The sequence below is a fragment of the Mixophyes fleayi genome, chromosome 7, assembly GCF_038048845.1.
Source record: "Mixophyes fleayi isolate aMixFle1 chromosome 7, aMixFle1.hap1, whole genome shotgun sequence".
Classification (NCBI taxonomy): domain Eukaryota; kingdom Metazoa; phylum Chordata; class Amphibia; order Anura; family Limnodynastidae; genus Mixophyes; species Mixophyes fleayi.
The window spans coordinates 8,885,361-8,902,705 of NC_134408.1; the positions used below are offsets into that span (position 1 = coordinate 8,885,361).

The window sequence follows — 17,345 nt, forward strand, 5'->3', positions numbered from 1 at the left end:
AGCGGCCTTAAAGACAATCTGCAAAATATTTTAATATCGCTGAGTCTAGTGCACGGTACAATGTTCTGCAAATCTGTAGAGAAGTTAGTAAGTGACTAGTTATCATTATGAGAAGCAACAGGGCGATCTGATGACATGATTCTGTTGGTACAAGTTTATAGGTTCACTTGCAGCAAGGTGACATCCAGCCTCTTATTACTGCCTGTGGCTGCTGCATCCACCTAATCTGTATGATTGTCTCAAGATATCTTGTTCAGCAGCGGAGAGGTTAAAGGTGCAATGCTCTGGGGCAGTCACCTTGAGGAGTATGCCACCCTGTCCTGTGAATGTCACCCTCTCTCCGGTTACACATACCGAGGACATGGATGCTATTTATAAACAGGTGGGAAAGGTCAGGGGTTCTTCCTGAAGGTCAGTGACAAACACTTGGTGCCAAAGCCGCTGGCTTTATAAGGCACCCGGAGCACAGACACCGGGCACTCAGAGCTGAGTCACCGACTAAACGCCTGCTTATCCAGAGCACCCAGGTAAGGAGGGTGGGGGGCAGACTATTCACAGTTAGATTAGTGTGATCTGCAAGAAGTTACTGCTGAGAAACAGTATTATCTCTCTCCCTCTCGCTCTACCACACTCTCTCTCTACCACTTTCTCTTGGTCTTTCACTCTCTCACTCTCTCTTGTGCTTTGTCTAACTCTCTCTTGCGCTCTCTCTTGTTCTCTCACTCTTTCTTGCTCTCTCTCTCCCTCTCTCTTGCACTCTCTCACTCTCTTCTTCTCTCACTCTTTCTTGCTCTCTCTCTCTCTTGCTCTCTCACACTCTCTTGCGCTCTCTCTCCTGTTCTCTCACTCTCACTCTTTCTTGCTCTCTATCTCTTGCTCTCTCACTCTCTCTTGCTCTCTCTCTCACTCTCTCTCTCACTCTCTCTTGCTCTCTCACTCTTTCTTGCGCTCTCTCACTCTCTCTTGTTCTCTCACTCTCTCTTGCTCTCTCACTCTCTCTTGCTCTCTCACTCTCTCGTGCGCTGTCTCTCACTCTCTCTTGCTCTCTCACTCTCTCTTCCTCTCTCACTCTCTCTTGCGCTCTCTCTCCTGTTCTCTCACTCTTTCTTGCTCTCTCACTCTCTCTCTCACTCTCTCTTGCTCTCTCACTCTCTCATGCGCTGTCTCTCACTCTCTCTTGTTCTCCTACTCTCTTTTGCTCTCTCACTCTCTCTTGCTCTCTCACTCTTGTGCTGTCTCACTCTCCCTTGCGCTCTGTCTCACTCTCCCTTGCACTCTCTCACTCTCTCTTGTTCTCTCTCACTCTCCCACTCTCTCTTGCTCTCACTGTCTCTTGCTCTCTCACTCTCTCTTGTGCTCTCTCTCACTCTTTCTTGCTCTCTCTCCCCTTCTCTCCTCTCGCTTCTCTCTCTCTACATTAATTTGCAGCTCAGTCGTGCTACATGCTGACTTTTGACCAGGGACACATTGCTCTGCTCTCATGTTTAATACCAATTCCTCCCCCGAATTATTTGATGGTAACATTGTTCTGTAGCGTTGGTTACATCACCAGCCCACGTTAGTGCAATAGGGAAGTTAGAGCCTTGTGGTCTGGGCAACGTGGGGCAATCTGATTGCTATTCATAATGAGATAGTTCTCTGTTCCTGCTTTGGATATTAATTTTCCACTTGCAATAACCTGGGTTGAATTTATTAACTGATGTTAAAAATAAAATGCATTCAAGCGCAGGTGATGAGGTCAGTGTAATTGATTGCAGTTAGAAAACAAGTGTGAAAAGCAGAGTGGCAGGTATTATAATGGTAGAGATACCTCTGTCTATGTGTCGTTGCTGTTCCTCTATCAGACTGGCTACACTATGCTTGTTGGATGACCACAGTTAACAGACTTTCAGCTTGTATACTGTAAAACTATCACCAGACGCCAGTGTAGCTGTCCCATATGGAACTGATCGCCCAACGGGTCACAAGTGACAGTGTCGTGCAGTCAAATGTTTCCTAATTGCAGGGCGAGCCGGTGTTACAAATACTAGGCTGTCATTCTTCATATATGGTGAACTGTCATCCTGCCAGGCAGCATTGTCATTATTACAACATGACAGTATGTCATTGTCATAACCTCCTGTGCAATCCACGATGTAAATTCCTTTTAACTTCCATTTCCCGTACTTTTTTTACCATTTTTGTTTCTAACTATTCCTGTTTCCAATACTTAACAAAGGTCAGTGATTCTTATTAACGTGTCAGTTTGTTAGTGATCACACGGGGGTTCAGATCAGAAATACACTGTTGTTAATATATTGCACTATTGTGTAATATTGGTGAAAGATCTGTTTGTGCAACACGTCGGAGCCATCATAGAATCAGTGTGTACAAAACATGGGTGTTTTCGGTTGCATTCCCAGCCCCCCCTCCCCCTTGTACAAGGAGACACAGAGGGGCTGATTCATTTTGGAGAGCAAAGCTAACAAAAAAGGGATTAAAATTTCTCCTGGACAAACCATGTTACAATGCAAGGGGTGCAAATTAGTTTATTACTTTGCACATAAGATAAATGCTGGCTGTTTTTTTCATGTAGGACACAAATACTTGATAGCTTTATTTTTACACTAAAATTTAAAGTTGATCTAAGACATGCCCTACCCCAACTATAAATCTGTTCCCACGTTCTAAATTTACCTCCCCCTATGCAACATGGTGCAAATTTACTCCTGCTTTTCATTTTTTTTTGCTTTACTTTCCTTAATGAATCCGGCACAGAGGGTGGAACACACGTAGATTTACTAAGAAGCAGGGACTGCAAACCTGCAGTACTACTGAGGGGTGCAATAGTGATTGAACGACTTCACTAGATTGCTCCGTAACTGTCCACAGTGTAATACTCTCTCCCCGTGTCCTTAAATAAGCCCATTAGTCTAATGAGAGCGAATAATGTCTAGTTGCCAGGCTGGGGTGGGTATAACAGTCCAGTTATTCGGTTATATACATTTATATCTGCAGAGTGTGTCTCCCTCTCCTCCTTTTCCTGTGGTGGGGGATGGGGGGGGGATGTGTCATCCTCCTCGCCCACTATGAATGTGTTGTTGTACGTGAGCTCAGTCACACAGACACAGGGGCCTGGTTACCGTAATTACACACTTCTACCGTAATTACCCGGCAGACCCCCAAACACTGACTTAACCTGTTCGCTGCTGAGGGGCATAATGTTTCCACAGCTTTAATGTGTTCTGCTGGTGAATGGGACAATGCCCACTGGGAAATGATTCTGCTTCTAGCTGTGATGTGGGTGTGTGATATGTTGCTGTTATAATACGAGCCCACTCCTCTCTCTGTATCCCACCGGAATCCCGCTGACTCCGGCAGATTCCTCACAGCGCCTTTAATCCCACAACACAAACTGCGGGGCTGGTCCAGACAGCTCCTATTGTTCCTTCCTAAATCCCCCCCCCCCCCCAGGGCCCAATCTATCACACCCACAGCACACACCACACACACACCCACCCAGTGTTGGCTAACCTGTGCTACTCCAGGTGTTGTGAAACTACAAGTCCCAGTATGCTTTGCCAATATATAGCAGCTTATTGCTGGAAGGGTATGCTGGGACTTGTAGTTTCACAACACCTGGAGTGTCACAGGTTAGCCAACACTGCACTATGCCATATACACACAACACCCTGCCACCTGTGAGTAATTTATACATGAGGAGTGGGGTGTTTTATTAGAAGAGTCGCTGGATGATATATTTTTCAGAAAGCGCTGCTTTTAACCCCTCCACAGCTTGGAGGGTGTCTTACTGAAGGGCAGGGCCATGTCTGACCCCAGTCGCCAGCTGTCGTGTTCTGTAAAGGTCACGGTTATTTCTGGGCCTGCTGATAGAGGCTCACTTACTGTCAGCCAGCAGCTGCTCAAACACCCCCTCCCGGGTATCACAGTATCCTCTGACCTGCGATCAGGAGTTATACATAACTCGTCTCTCTACCGCTGCCCGCTCCCTGCCAGGTCATGCCAGTCACCGTGCCACTCCTGCCAGTCTCCTGGCACATAAAGGCTCCTAGTCCACCTCATTCCTCTGTATACTCAGTGTCATTGTGTTGTATTTACGGCCATCAGCACAATTCTCTCTCTATGTGTTGAAATTCTTATTCATTGTGCTGCCATTTATGCTATCCCTGTACAAATGGCTGGTATTATAAATGTATTTTTTTATTTTGCCCCCTACCCCCATGCAAAATGATTCTCCCTTTTCACCATACTACGTCACTCCAGGCTATAACTACTATAGTATAATTTAACAATTACACAGGGAATACTACTGCGATGTTACACCCACAGGCAAGTTGGTTCGGATCAATTTAATATCAACTCATTTTGTGTCTACGCCAGTCTTTGGCAACCTGTTGTGGAACCATAAGTCCCAGCATGGAGAAAAAAAAGTCACAGGTTCCCTCTGATTTAGGCCTCATACCCACTAGAGTTAAAGACATGCGTTTAAATAGCATTTTAATGGCCTGACAATAGAACCCATTGTTTCTAAAGTCACCATACCCACTGACGTTTTTACCAGTGTTCCGTTGCATTTTTACGAAGGCATATTGTTCTATACATGAGTTATTGCATAAGGCTTTTATATGCGGACTAAATAAAGATCACGAATCTCTATGGCAATCGCAAGGGTCATGCACACGGGGACACTGGGTAACTCAGGATGGTCCACGGTCTGAACACCTGCTTGCCCCATATGCCCCCAATTCTGCGCATCTGGCACCCTTTCCATAGCCTTTGTACTAAACCAAGTGGTCTTGTTATATTGGAGGTTTCTGTGTCAAAAAATCTAGCATTATGTTAATAAATGAGATACCGTGGCGTCTGACCACATGAACGGGAGTCTGAGCTCTTTATTTAGTGCGTGAGAATCGCAGCAATTACTTTAACACGACAAGCTCTGTTTTCAAGTTTAGTTGAGAGTCTTTAATGAGTATTTCCTATATAGCAGAGTATATTTTCCTTTGTGGAATTGCATAGGAAAGGAACAGTAGAAAACACTCTCTATGTACAGCGTTGGTGGTATAGTGGTGAGCATAGCTGCCTTCCAAGCAGTTGACCCGGGTTCGATTCCCGGCCAACGCAGATAATTTTGTTTGTGAATCCTAATTAATCCCACCGCTCCCTGCACTGTCTCTTATCTATCCTCATTTTACGAGCCCTGTAATAATAAACAGCTATATCTGCTTGTAGTCACATTACACTGCAGTACTCAGTAATAGAGAATATGGAATCTCTGCTGCAGGATGACTGAGCACAGGATATGGGGGTGTGTGATGGGCTGAGATGACTGTATGTTACATCACTGCTGGAGATGTGACCTCTGTCACGTCTGACTGAGAGTCATCAGTGCTCCTTACATGTGTGTGTCATGCGTTCAACACGTGTCTTGCCTTTAGGTGTTCCAGTGCCTATGTGTGTTTGGTACATGTTTATAGTCTGTGCATGAGATTTGTTTGTATGCACAGATCATAAATCATGGATGTAACAGAGTTTATGAGTACAGCACCGGTGTCATGTTACTCATGAAAGATTTAATCACGTTTAAAGCAACCTATGACACATACTAGTATGGAAGTCCCAGCTTAGGACTTGTAAAGTCCCAGCAGCTATAGAGTCAGAGGATGCTAAGTCTAGTCTAAAGGATAAACACTGTATAATGAAAATAATATGTAAATTATTGCCTAACATACTATACATGTGTAGAACACTCTGTGGATGGGGAAGACACACATACATGTATCATACATGATGTATGCAGTCTGCGGATAATTCTCTATAACCCTGGATGACCTTCAGTCTCAGTGTGTACAAGGGGGCCCTGTGGGATGTGTGTGCCCCTTTAACTATGGCCACGCCCCCCGCCTTGCTACATGACGTTCTGATTTAGAACACTGAGGATCAGTTCGCAGAAGACCAGGGAGGAGGTGAGAGCTGTGGGTACCTGTCTGATGGGGGGGATGGGGGGATGGGGGATCACAGGGGTGTCTGTGGAGCATGGATAATATATATAATATAATGTCATTATTATAGTACAGGTGGCAGAGATAATATATAATATGTAAATAACAGTACAGGAAGAGGACAGTGGGCAGAGATAGTATCTATGTAATATACTGTAAATAATATAGTAAGAGGAGAGGGGGCAGATATAGTATATATAATATTCTGTAAATAACAGTACAGGAAGAGGACAGGCAGCAGAGATAGTATCTATGTAATATACTGTAAATAATATAGTAAGAGGAGAGGGGGCAGATATAGTATATATAATATACTGTAAATAATATAGTATAGGGAGCAGGTATAATATATATATATAATATACTGTAAATAATATAGTTAGGGAGCAGGTATAATATATATATATATATATAATATACTGTAAGTAATATAGTACAGGAAGTGGGGGATGTGACATCAGCAGTGTAGATGAGAAGCTTTGGATGGATGATGTGCAGAGGGGATACACAGGGAGAAGATGGAGGGTGAATACTGTGTTGTTAGCCTAGAGGGTAATAGAGGAGACACAGGATGAATAGTAATGCTGGCATGGTGAGGACAAAGAATAAAGGTGGATAGATGTAAAAGGATGGATAGCCAGGGAGAAGATAGGGAGCCAGAGAAAGATCTTGTAGTGATAGGATATAGGTACAGAGTAGGTTTTGGGTGAATTGATGATATGGAAGCAGAAAAGTTGGGGAGGATGCAGAAAAATTATGGATGAATCAAACACGTGGGGAAGAGATGACTGGGTGTGGAGGTAGATTATGTATTATTCTTGTTTATGTAGAGCCAGTCATATTATGCAGCGCTGTACATAGGATTTCTAGTCATTCATATCAGTCCATGCCCCATTGGAGCTTACAGTCTATATGGTGAGTTTGGACAGACGAATATATTGGTAGATGGTTATCTAGAATAAGGATATTGGGGATGTAGAGAGCTTAAGGGCATGGAGTGAGATGGAGAGCTGAAGGACATGGAGTGAGATGGAGAGCTGAAGGACATGGAGTGAGATGATGAGGATGAAGAGAAGAAGGACATGGAGTTAGATGATGAGGATGGAGAGGTGAAGGACATGGAGTTGATGAGGATGAAGAGAGAGGTCTAGGAGTTAAGCGGTGAGGGTGTAGGCAGGATAGACGTGGAGTAAGATGATGAGGATGAAGAGAAGAAAGACATGGAGTTAGATGATGAGGATGGAGAGGTGAAGGACATGGAGTTGATGAGGATGAAGAGAGAGGTCTAGGAGTTAAGCGGTGAGGGTGTAGGCAGGATAGACGTGGAGTGAGATGATGAGGATGGAGAGAAGAAGGACATGGAGTTAGATGATGAGGATGGAGAGGTGAAGGACATGGAGTTGATGAGGATGAAGAGAGAGGTCTAGGAGTTAAGCGGTGAGGGTGTAGGCAGGATAGACGTGGAGTGAGATGATGAGGATGGAGAGAAGAAGGACATGGAGTTAGATGATGAGGATGGAGAGGTGAAGGACATGGAGTTGATGAGGATGAAGAGAGAGGTCTAGGAGTTAAGCGGTGAGGGTGTAGGCAGGATAGACGTGGAGTAAGATGATGAGGATGAAGAGAAGAAAGACATGGAGTTAGATGATGAGGATGGAGAGGTGAAGGACATGGAGTTGATGAGGATGAAGAGAGAGGTCTAGGAGTTAAGCGGTGAGGGTGTAGGCAGGATAGACGTGGAGTGAGATGATGAGGATGGAGAGAAGAAGGACATGGAGTTAGATGATGAGGATGGAGAGGTGAAGGACATGGAGTTGATGAGGATGAAGAGAGAGGTCTAGGAGTTAAGCGGTGAGGGTGTAGGCAGGATAGACGTGGAGTGAGATGATGAGGATGGAGAGAAGAAGGACATGGAGTTAGATGATGAGGATGGAGAGGTGAAGGACATGGAGTTGATGAGGATGAAGAGAGAGGTCTAGGAGTTAAGCGGTGAGGGTGTAGGCAGGATAGACGTGGAGTGAGATGATGAGGATGGAGAGAAGAAGGACATGGAGTTAGATGATGAGGATGGAGAGGTGAAGGACATGGAGTTGATGAGGATGAAGAGAGAGGTCTAGGAGTTAAGCGGTGAGGGTGTAGGCAGGATAGACGTGGAGTAAGATGATGAGGATGAAGAGAAGAAAGACATGGAGTTAGATGATGAGGATGGAGAGGTGAAGGACATGGAGTTGATGAGGATGAAGAGAGAGGTCTAGGAGTTAAGCGGTGAGGGTGTAGGCAGGATAGACGTGGAGTGAGATGATGAGGATGGAGAGAAGAAGGACATGGAGTTAGATGATGAGGATGGAGAGGTGAAGGACATGGAGTTGATGAGGATGGAGAGAGAGGTCTAGGAGTTAAGCGGTGAGGGTGTAGGCAGGATAGACGAGGAGTTAGATGAAGGTGAGATACACTGTAAAATATAGGATGAGTTGGGTCAGGGAAATGGACAAATTGAAAGAAGATTGATTTTCGCAACAGGGAATGGTTAATGAACGACATTGATTGAGTAGCCAGGCAGATAAAGTTTTACTTGTGAATCTGGCATAAAATGGGTTAATACATAGGATAAGGGGTTAAGGTGCACATGCTGGGCAGGCTCTGGCTAGATGGATGCTGCGCAGGAAGGAGTTAATGACAAGTGCCAATCACACAGCAATCTACTGGTATTGCCACACTGTGCAGGCCCCAGGCAGGGAAGGGGTTAACGATGCCATGCAGTGCAGCGCCGGCTGCACGTAGATCTGGCTGCATTTCCGCAACAGGCCTCAGGGATCCTGTAACCTCTTATTTCTCTGTCTTGCTTCATCATTTCCGTAAAATAAAGAAGGAAACTCTCTCTCGGCAGACGGTGACACAGCACTGTGCCTTTAACCCTGCGTGGGCTGGCACCTCAGCCAGCCTTATCATGCCCACAGCTCCCTGCCCTCTAAGTCTCCTTCACTGCCCCAGTAGCTCCCGCTGAACCACTGATTTTTAAAATATTTTTATCTAATCCGTGTCCGTGTTTATTTTTAGATCCACATATTTGTAGGTTGTACCCTGTGATAACTAAGCTTTAGTGACATACTATGTGTGAGGGTCTCTTGTAGCTATAAGATGCTGTTACAAGCTGTGGGAGCCTGGTACAGGATGGGTTAACAGTGTGATATCAGGGCTCGGTAACACTATAAAGGTGTGTCGCCTATCTGTACTTGCTGGCCCTGCCCTCACCTCTGTTACATGAAGCTTTCGCTCTCCCGCTGCTGGCTGACCCCAATCTCTCTCCGTAGAACATAGCACCATGCCTACTGAATACCCAGCCCTCACCGCTGAGCAGAAGAAGGAGCTCCATGGCATCGCAACGCGTATTGTAGCCGCGGGGAAGGGGATCCTGGCCGCTGATGAGTCCACCGGTACGTGACCGTGTGTTTTACTGCATACTGTATGTACGTGTTGTATTTTTATTATCGTTTATTTATAAAGCGCCAACCTGCTGACCAGCTCCGTACATCGAGGGGTTCATAATACAAATAAATCGCTTTCAGTGACATGGAACAGAGGGAATTTTTTTAAATTGTTTAAGGAATACTTTCTACTAAGCTGACACATTTGCCACCCCACGATTCTGTTTCGGGGGGTCACTGGAGTACTACAATGCCCAGCATCCCACCGTTACTGGACTTTATGGGTTGAATCGCATGTTTAAATATTGCTCTTTTATAACTATTGCTAGATAAAGTCCAGGTAATAAGAATAGACGGTAACCATTGCATCTAGCATGCAGAAAAATAATAATTTTATCACGTAGTTAACTAATGTTGAAAAATAGGGACACACCCAGGGACAAAACCTTTAATGCTCGAAATTGGGGACTGTTGGCAACTACAGCCTTGTATTGAAATCGCTGCATGATCTATGAATGGTGTGTAAGTGTCTCCTGCGTGTCATGGTAATGCAATCCTTGTTATCTCAGACACACCAATGCTTATTCAACGGAGCGTGCACACTGCTGCTTAAATCACCATGGCAACAGCTAACAGAAGGCGGCCATCTTGAAAGCCAAGTGCATTCTGGGTGTTCCCTTTAACTTCTCACTACTCTGTGTGGTATTTCATATATCCCTTTAATCCCTGTCTTGAATTACTAGCGGCTTTGTTAGAAAGACAGAAGGATAATAATAACACCCTGGCCAAACAAACAGGTTATAACCAGAATGTTTGAAAGAACTTTTTCTTGATGAATAAAACTTTAAGATAGGCTACTGTTTAATAGTGGAGTCAATTACACACAGATATGACAGTTGTGGAACTAACCAGTGTTCATTGACATAAATCACAATGTAATCTCCCCTTTATTCAGCACGTAGAGAGATTTACATAGCAGGATCTTTAGAATTCAAGTTTTTATATAGAATTTCTCTGTTTTTTATAAAAAAAAAACAAAAAACTGTGGGGATGAATTAATTTTGCTTGTTACCACACATTGTACATGGCTACAAAATGACTTTAGAATGGTGTAAACTTTTATAGAACACGACTGATAACTGAATTAACTATTTGTTGTCCTTCATCTGTGTAATCCCAGAATGCCTCATGTTTAACCCGTCCCTTCGCCCCTTCCTCAGGCAGCATCGCCAAGCGCCTGAGCTCCATCGGGGTGGAGAACACAGAGGAGAACCGCCGCTTCTACCGCCAACTCCTGTTCTGCACTGACGACAGAGTCAACCCCTGCATCGGTGGTGTCATCTTGTTCCACGAGACCCTGTACCACAAGGCCGACAGCGGCTCAGCCTTCACCAAGGTCATCAAGGACAAAGGGGCCATTGTGGGCATCAAGGTAAGCGGGGGCATTGTAGGCACATCGGTGTCCTCTTCTGGATCCAAGAATTGTGGTCATCCGTGGTATTTTCTTTCCTCACCCTAGGTTGACAAAGGCGTTGTCCCTCTGGCTGGAACCAATGGAGAGACCACAACACAGGGTAAGGACATATAGAATGGACATGTGACTGTGATGTCACAGTGCTAGAACTTTATCAGCCAATGAGATGATTCGTCTTTGAAAACTGTAAATGGTCTATCTGTTAGACCTTACATTGGGCACCCTCAACATAGATGTTTGCATATAATGTTTTACCGAGCAATTAATGCTTGTAAATAGCAGTCATGGGACTATTAACTTACACTGAAATACTTCCAGCTTCTTCATAGAAGCGGAATACTTGTTTGGAACGTAATACCAGTGTTCCGCCAATAGGGGACCTATTGATCGCTATGTACACTGCCCACGCAGACGCCAATAAACAAACAGGAGAAAATAGATGTTTCCGTGCCACGGGCCATTGAGCAAATGTCTCTAATGGCCCGCAGTCTTTACCCGTTAGTATAACGCAGTGTTTGCTAACCTGTGACACTCCAGGTGTTGTGAAACTACAAGTCTCAGCATACCCTTCCGGCAATAAGCTGCTATATATTGGCAAAGCATGCTGGGACTTGTAGTTTCACAACACCTGGAGTGTCACAGGTTAGCCAACGCTAGTATAACGCAATGTAATATTCCGCTCAGGGAGACGAGATGGCGCTTGTGAATTCCGTATGACAAATAATTGGTGGTGTCTGTAGGTCTGGACGGTCTGTCTGAGCGCTGCGCCCAGTACAAGAAGGACGGCGCTGACTTCGCCAAGTGGCGCTCTGTGCTGAAGATCTCTGACCACACCCCCACTCCGCTTGCCATCACTGAGAATGCCAACGTTCTGGCCCGCTATGCCAGCATTTGCCAACAGGTAACCACACGGTTTTATATTTTGTAGATTTACTGTGTTCAAGTTAATGTAAGACTGTGGTGACATTGCAGGGACCGGTGCCCGCCCTTATTGCACACTTACCGCAGATTTAGAAATCTTTCAGCCTCACTTCCACATTTGCAAAGCTGTAGTTTGCTTAGGAAGAGCATTTTAGGGAACTTTATATACTTGGTGTGCGGTCTTGCTTGCTTGGTGCGCCATGCCAGGAGCTGGTTGGTGCTGTGAGCTCACCGCGTGGGAAGACTAAACCCACACAGACCTACTCAATCCTGCTGAATAGTGCCAGGCTGACACGGTTGGAGTGCACCCCGTCCTTATGGTTTTTATACTATGGCTTCAGGCATTGCGACCACTACATTAAACACCCAACAGTCTGCCCTGATCATGTGACTATACATAAACGCTGCAGGGCACCGTTGGAGTAGTTCTGCAGAGCAGCGTTTTTGATCCCAGCCGCACCCGCTCTGATATAAATACCGTAAAAGTGATGGACATTCAGCTCGGTAGCCACCTAAAGAAGAATAGCTGAAACAATGCAGACTTTGTAGTTTCTTCCTTATCTGACTTTCTCTCCATCTTTACAGAACGGCATCGTACCCATTGTGGAGCCTGAGGTACTCCCTGACGGTGAACACGATCTGAAGAGGTGCCAGTATGTCACTGAGAAGGTAAGTGCCCTGGTGGTCTGATCCTAGAGGTTGGGCATTCCGAGCCGTGCCCTGATGACCTCCGTGTCCCCCCTCAGGTCCTGGCCGCTGTGTACAAGGCTCTCAGCGACCACCACGTCTACCTGGAGGGAACTCTTCTCAAACCCAACATGGTCACCCCTGGACACGCCTGCACCAAGAAGTACTCTCCGGAGGAGGTTGCCATGGCAACAGTCACCGCCCTCAGGCGCACAGTGCCCCCCGCAGTGTCTGGTAAGGAGGCCTGGAGGGCTCAGTAGAACGGTAGAAGAGAAGGCGGATGAACGGATGACTCAATATGTTGTTTCCTTCATGCAGGTATTACCTTCCTGTCCGGTGGTCAGAGTGAGGAGGAGGCCACCATTCACCTGAATGCCATCAACAAGTGCCCCCTGCACAAGCCCTGGCCTCTGACCTTCTCCTATGGCCGTGCCCTGCAGGCCTCTGCGCTCAAAGCCTGGGGCGGCAAGAAGGAAAACGTTAAGAACGCTCAAGAGGAGTACATCAAGCGTGCACTGGTACGTACTGCTGCAATGCTGCTCATGACCACTAGATGGCATCATTGCTGGTTATGTAGTTTAGTCTTGGGTGACCTGTTGCCTTCCAAATGTTGTGGTTGCGGATCTATGTCCCAGCATGCTTTGCCAGCCTCCGGCCTGTTGTAATAGTGGCTGCCAACTGTTCCTGCTTTAGCAGGGCAATAAAGCCTAATTTAAATGTGAATATATTTTGTAAAATATTTTTTTTTAACTTTCCTTTTCTGTCCTTAGGCCAACAGCCTGGCTTGCCAGGGCAAATACGTGCCTTCCGGACAGGCGGGAGCCGCCGCTGGAGAGTCTCTGTTTGTGTCAAACCACGCTTATTAACCGAGACGTCCCGTCATCCTCGTGGTGTTATCACTGGCGGCTGCTTCTGTATACGTAGTGTGAGGCCCCTTTTGCACGTATCGCTACACCCACCTAGAGCGTTACACGGTTAGCCACCCCCCCCTTGTCCGGAGAGAGAGAGTAACCCGCAGGGCTTAGCCGCTCTGCTGCCTCCCTGTACAGGCGCTTGCAGAGGGTATGAATGGTGAGTGCAGTGGACTGGTTTGTGAGTGTGAGTGTATGCTTACATCGACGTGCTTTTGTCCCTGTTCTCAGCTCTGAGTCATGTCTATTTATGTCACTTCGGAATAAATCTCAATAAAGCCGATAGATGAATCACAGCGCTGTGTGCGTATGACGTTCTTACCGGGGGGGATTGCTGGGAGATGTAGTTGGATAACCAGAATCTGTAAAAAAAATTTGGTCACATTAGCAAACAACAGAGATAGAACCAAACAGTAAATAAATACAAAGTGTCTGAGTGACACAGGATGAAGGAAAATGTTTGTACATGACGAGAGTAACAGTATGGTACCACTATGTGGGAATGGTAGAAAAAAGGAGGAGAGCTCTCTTGGTAATGGTCAAACAAAGGTTGAGCCCAGTAACACCCACACTCGGGAGTCATTATCCCTGTCCAGAAGGATGTGATAGCCGGGCAGGACCACCAAATGTGCTTGAAGCTGCCCTGCTGGCCGACAACACAGATCGGAGGTGTTGGGGAAGATTGTATGTTAGCCAGTGGGAACCAGGTGCCATCGAGTAAGGATTTTGTAGGAATGTTCCTGTACAGCAACACTGATGGAGCAATTGGAGACCAGTGCATGAAACATTTCCCCACATTTTCTCCCCGAAGGGGGTTCCCAAGTCAACTTCCCAATCCTCTACGTGAGTGTCAGGTGCTAGGGAGGAGAATTATGTGATAGAGGAGAGAAAGGGCCCCCTTGTGGTTGAAATTATAAATGCAGGTGCGTTCATTTAAGCAGGGTTTTAATGTTTCTACAAATGTGGGATAAATAACTGAGCACAAAGAAGTCCAGTAATCTGCACAATTGCATTTATTAACACACATGGCAACTGCCATACTGTTTGACACAGCCCCATATTGGTGAACTTACCATACGGCATGGTTAAACTCTTGCTAAGCTTGTCTATAGCATCTCATGAGCTTACAATCTAGTCCATGCTGCTCTACTAAGAATATATTGTAAGTAAAGCTTCAGGGGTGAAATTCAACAATTCACTTATTGACATCCATGGAGCCGTCCAATCAGGAACCTGGATCTGTGTCTGGTCTGCTGGTAACCGCACTGATGACCCAGATAATACACTATTACTGGCAGTATTGAATCACTGTTTCCTCTTTACGTAGAAGTGACGGAAAACACAAGGGCTGAGCTTAGTTTTACTTTGTTCTCATCCTGCGTTACTCTAATGTTCCCTTTCATCATGTATAGAACTTCCACTGAGACGGTCTTTGCAACATCACAGAATGTCCTCTGTCCAGATAGCGTTCAGTTTGACATATACTGGTTCTATTCACCTTCTCCAGATTCCCGGCGGTGATTGACAGCTGGCTCTAGCGGTGTCAGACATGTATTTAGTGCAGGTTTAAGCAGCAGCCTAACGCTGTTTTCACATACTGTGTATGGTTAGTTTATTTATAGATCTGCATTGTGTACTTAAGCTGCCGGTACGTCTAATCCTTGCATACGTTCGGCATGGTACAGTACACCTGAATGCTAGCTATTGTTCTCTGTTACCAACCATTTCACAGTCTTATTGTCAGTCCTCAACATACATAAACACAGGAAGTCTGCTATGCATACCTCTGATGCACTCCTGAAATATATATCTATATTTATACATAAAGTGTTCAGTAGAAATGTTATTGATAGTCGGGGTCCAGTGATGGTGATAAGAGGGTGGGGGGGACCCCGGGCCCTGACTTAGTCACAGCTCCTGCAATCATGCTAGTTACAATCCAGGGGCAAACGCAGGATTTGCAGAGGGGGGGGTTTCCACACCACGCCACCAGTGGGCGTGGCCAACATGCATGGGGGCGTGGCTATAATTTTAGACAGTGCTTAGCTGCTCTCCAACTCTTCCTATCCCCCATAATATACATGGGCAATGCTGCATGCACTACTGTTAGGTGCATGCAGCTCTCTCTTTTCAAGCAGAGCCGTGTGAAGTGGGGGCAGGGTCCAGCCACCTCAATTATACAGTGCCCCAGGCTTGGAGGGGGTTTCTAGGCACTAGAAGACCCCCCTCAGTTTGCCTATGCACCCATGGTAGGCAATGCCAGCATGGTTAACCCTCTTACTGACAGAGGTCTGATCACCTTTTACAACTCAGGTTTACGGGTCATTTTGACATTTTTACATACACCAATAAAATATGTATAACCGACTCCAGAACTCGTTGCAGGCTTCTAAGAAAGGTCATCCATTCTTTCTCAGGCGGTGCGATAAGCCCCCAGGTTACCCCACGGCTGCCCTCTGCCAAGACACAGTTGAACCAAGTTCCTCTGGTGCCAAGAGCAGCAAAATACCTAACTGGGGATACAGTCTCTGGACTAGACCTCAATTTTAACACAATGAACCTAAAATATTGATAAACTGCGCTCACCTTCAGCGGTGCCCCCTGGGGGGGTCGCCCCTCTTGCACAGTCCTAGTTACGACCCTAAATGAGAGAGGAGGCGAGGAGCGAGGGAGAGTATCTCATGACACTATCAGAAACATATGAGGGGGGTGGGGTGGGGTGTAGGCTTTGACGATGAGGGTGAGCACCTTGACTTGTCTTCTGCAGGTTATGTGGAGCCATTGTGGGGGTTTGTAGAGTGGTGCATGGGATATGTGGTGCCAAGACAGGACAACCAGTATGGCAGAGGTAATTAGGATGAATTGTAGCAAAGGAGGGGAAAGCCAGACAGCAGGAGGTTGCAGTAGTTAAGGCGGGAGATACTGAGAGTGGGTAAGGTTTTTAGTTATACTTGCCAACATTTTTTCTCGTTGGCTTCAGGGAGATCCCGGGTGAGGTGGGTGTGTGGGGGCGGGGCTTGACGAATGGCATCATTTTGGCCCTGTCCCCTAAACGACTATCACAATTTTGGCCAATTACAGCAGGGGGCAGGGCTAAGATGACGCAATATTTGTATCATTAAGCCCCGTCCCCCGCCACTTATCTATTGCGGGGGCGAGAACCAGGAGGTTGCCCTGCTCTCCCGGGAGGTCTCCCAGAAATGCGGGAGTCTCCTGGACCAGGGCCGTCTTTCCCATTGGGCACAATGGGCAGGTGCCCGGGGGCCCTGCAGACCAGGGGGCCCGTCAGAGGCAGCGCAAGAGAAAAAAAAAAAACTGAAAAAAAAAAAAGATGAAAATACTTACCTTGCGGTCAGCTGGCGATCCGGCTCCCTCCCTGGTCTCCTCTTCTGTGCGGTGCTCGCAGTGCATGTCACGCACGCCCGACATCCATTGCTGAGCGCTACAGAGGAAGAGACCAGGGAGGGAGCCGGATCGCCAGCTGACCGCAAGGTAAGTATTTTCATCTTTTTTTTTTTCAGGTTTTTTTTTTTCTCTTGCGCTGCCTCCGACGGGCCCCTCTGGGCTGCAGGGCCCATATATATATATATAATCATTTTTTTTTAATATATATATATATATATATATATATATATATATATATAGGGGCCCCGGTGCACTGCTTTGCCCGGGGGCCCAAAATGTTGTTAAGTAGGCCCTGTCCTGGACATCCCGGGAGAATAGGCAACTATGCGTTAAAGAAAAGCAGCTAATGAATCTCTAGAGACTGAAGTGTCTCTTACATTTCTGTCTCCATTACTGAAGTCATGTTGTCTTACCTGTCAGTCTTTGATTAAATCTTGGTCTCCATGAATATGGCAACCTCCATAGGCATCAATACATGGACATAGGACACAATTTCTGAACAGTGTCATCATGTTACAGA

At 46.1% G+C, this 17,345-nt stretch overlaps 1 protein-coding gene and 1 non-coding gene across 2 annotated transcripts; both read left to right on the forward strand.

Moving 5' to 3' along the window:
• Positions 1-419: 419 nt before the first annotated feature.
• ALDOA (aldolase, fructose-bisphosphate A) lies at positions 420-13,716 on the forward strand. Its single transcript, XM_075178946.1, has 9 exons — positions 420-527; positions 9,314-9,436; positions 10,648-10,859; positions 10,947-11,001; positions 11,642-11,802; positions 12,408-12,491; positions 12,569-12,743; positions 12,828-13,027; positions 13,280-13,716. The coding sequence occupies exons 2-9, from the start codon at positions 9,325-9,327 to the stop codon at positions 13,373-13,375; spliced, it is 1,095 nt and encodes a 364-aa protein (XP_075035047.1). The 5' UTR covers positions 420-527; positions 9,314-9,324; the 3' UTR covers positions 13,376-13,716.
• On the forward strand, positions 5,053-5,124 carry TRNAG-UCC (transfer RNA glycine (anticodon UCC)). The gene has a single exon. It is a non-coding gene; the product is annotated as a tRNA-Gly (tRNA).
• Positions 13,717-17,345: the final 3,629 nt, after the last annotated feature.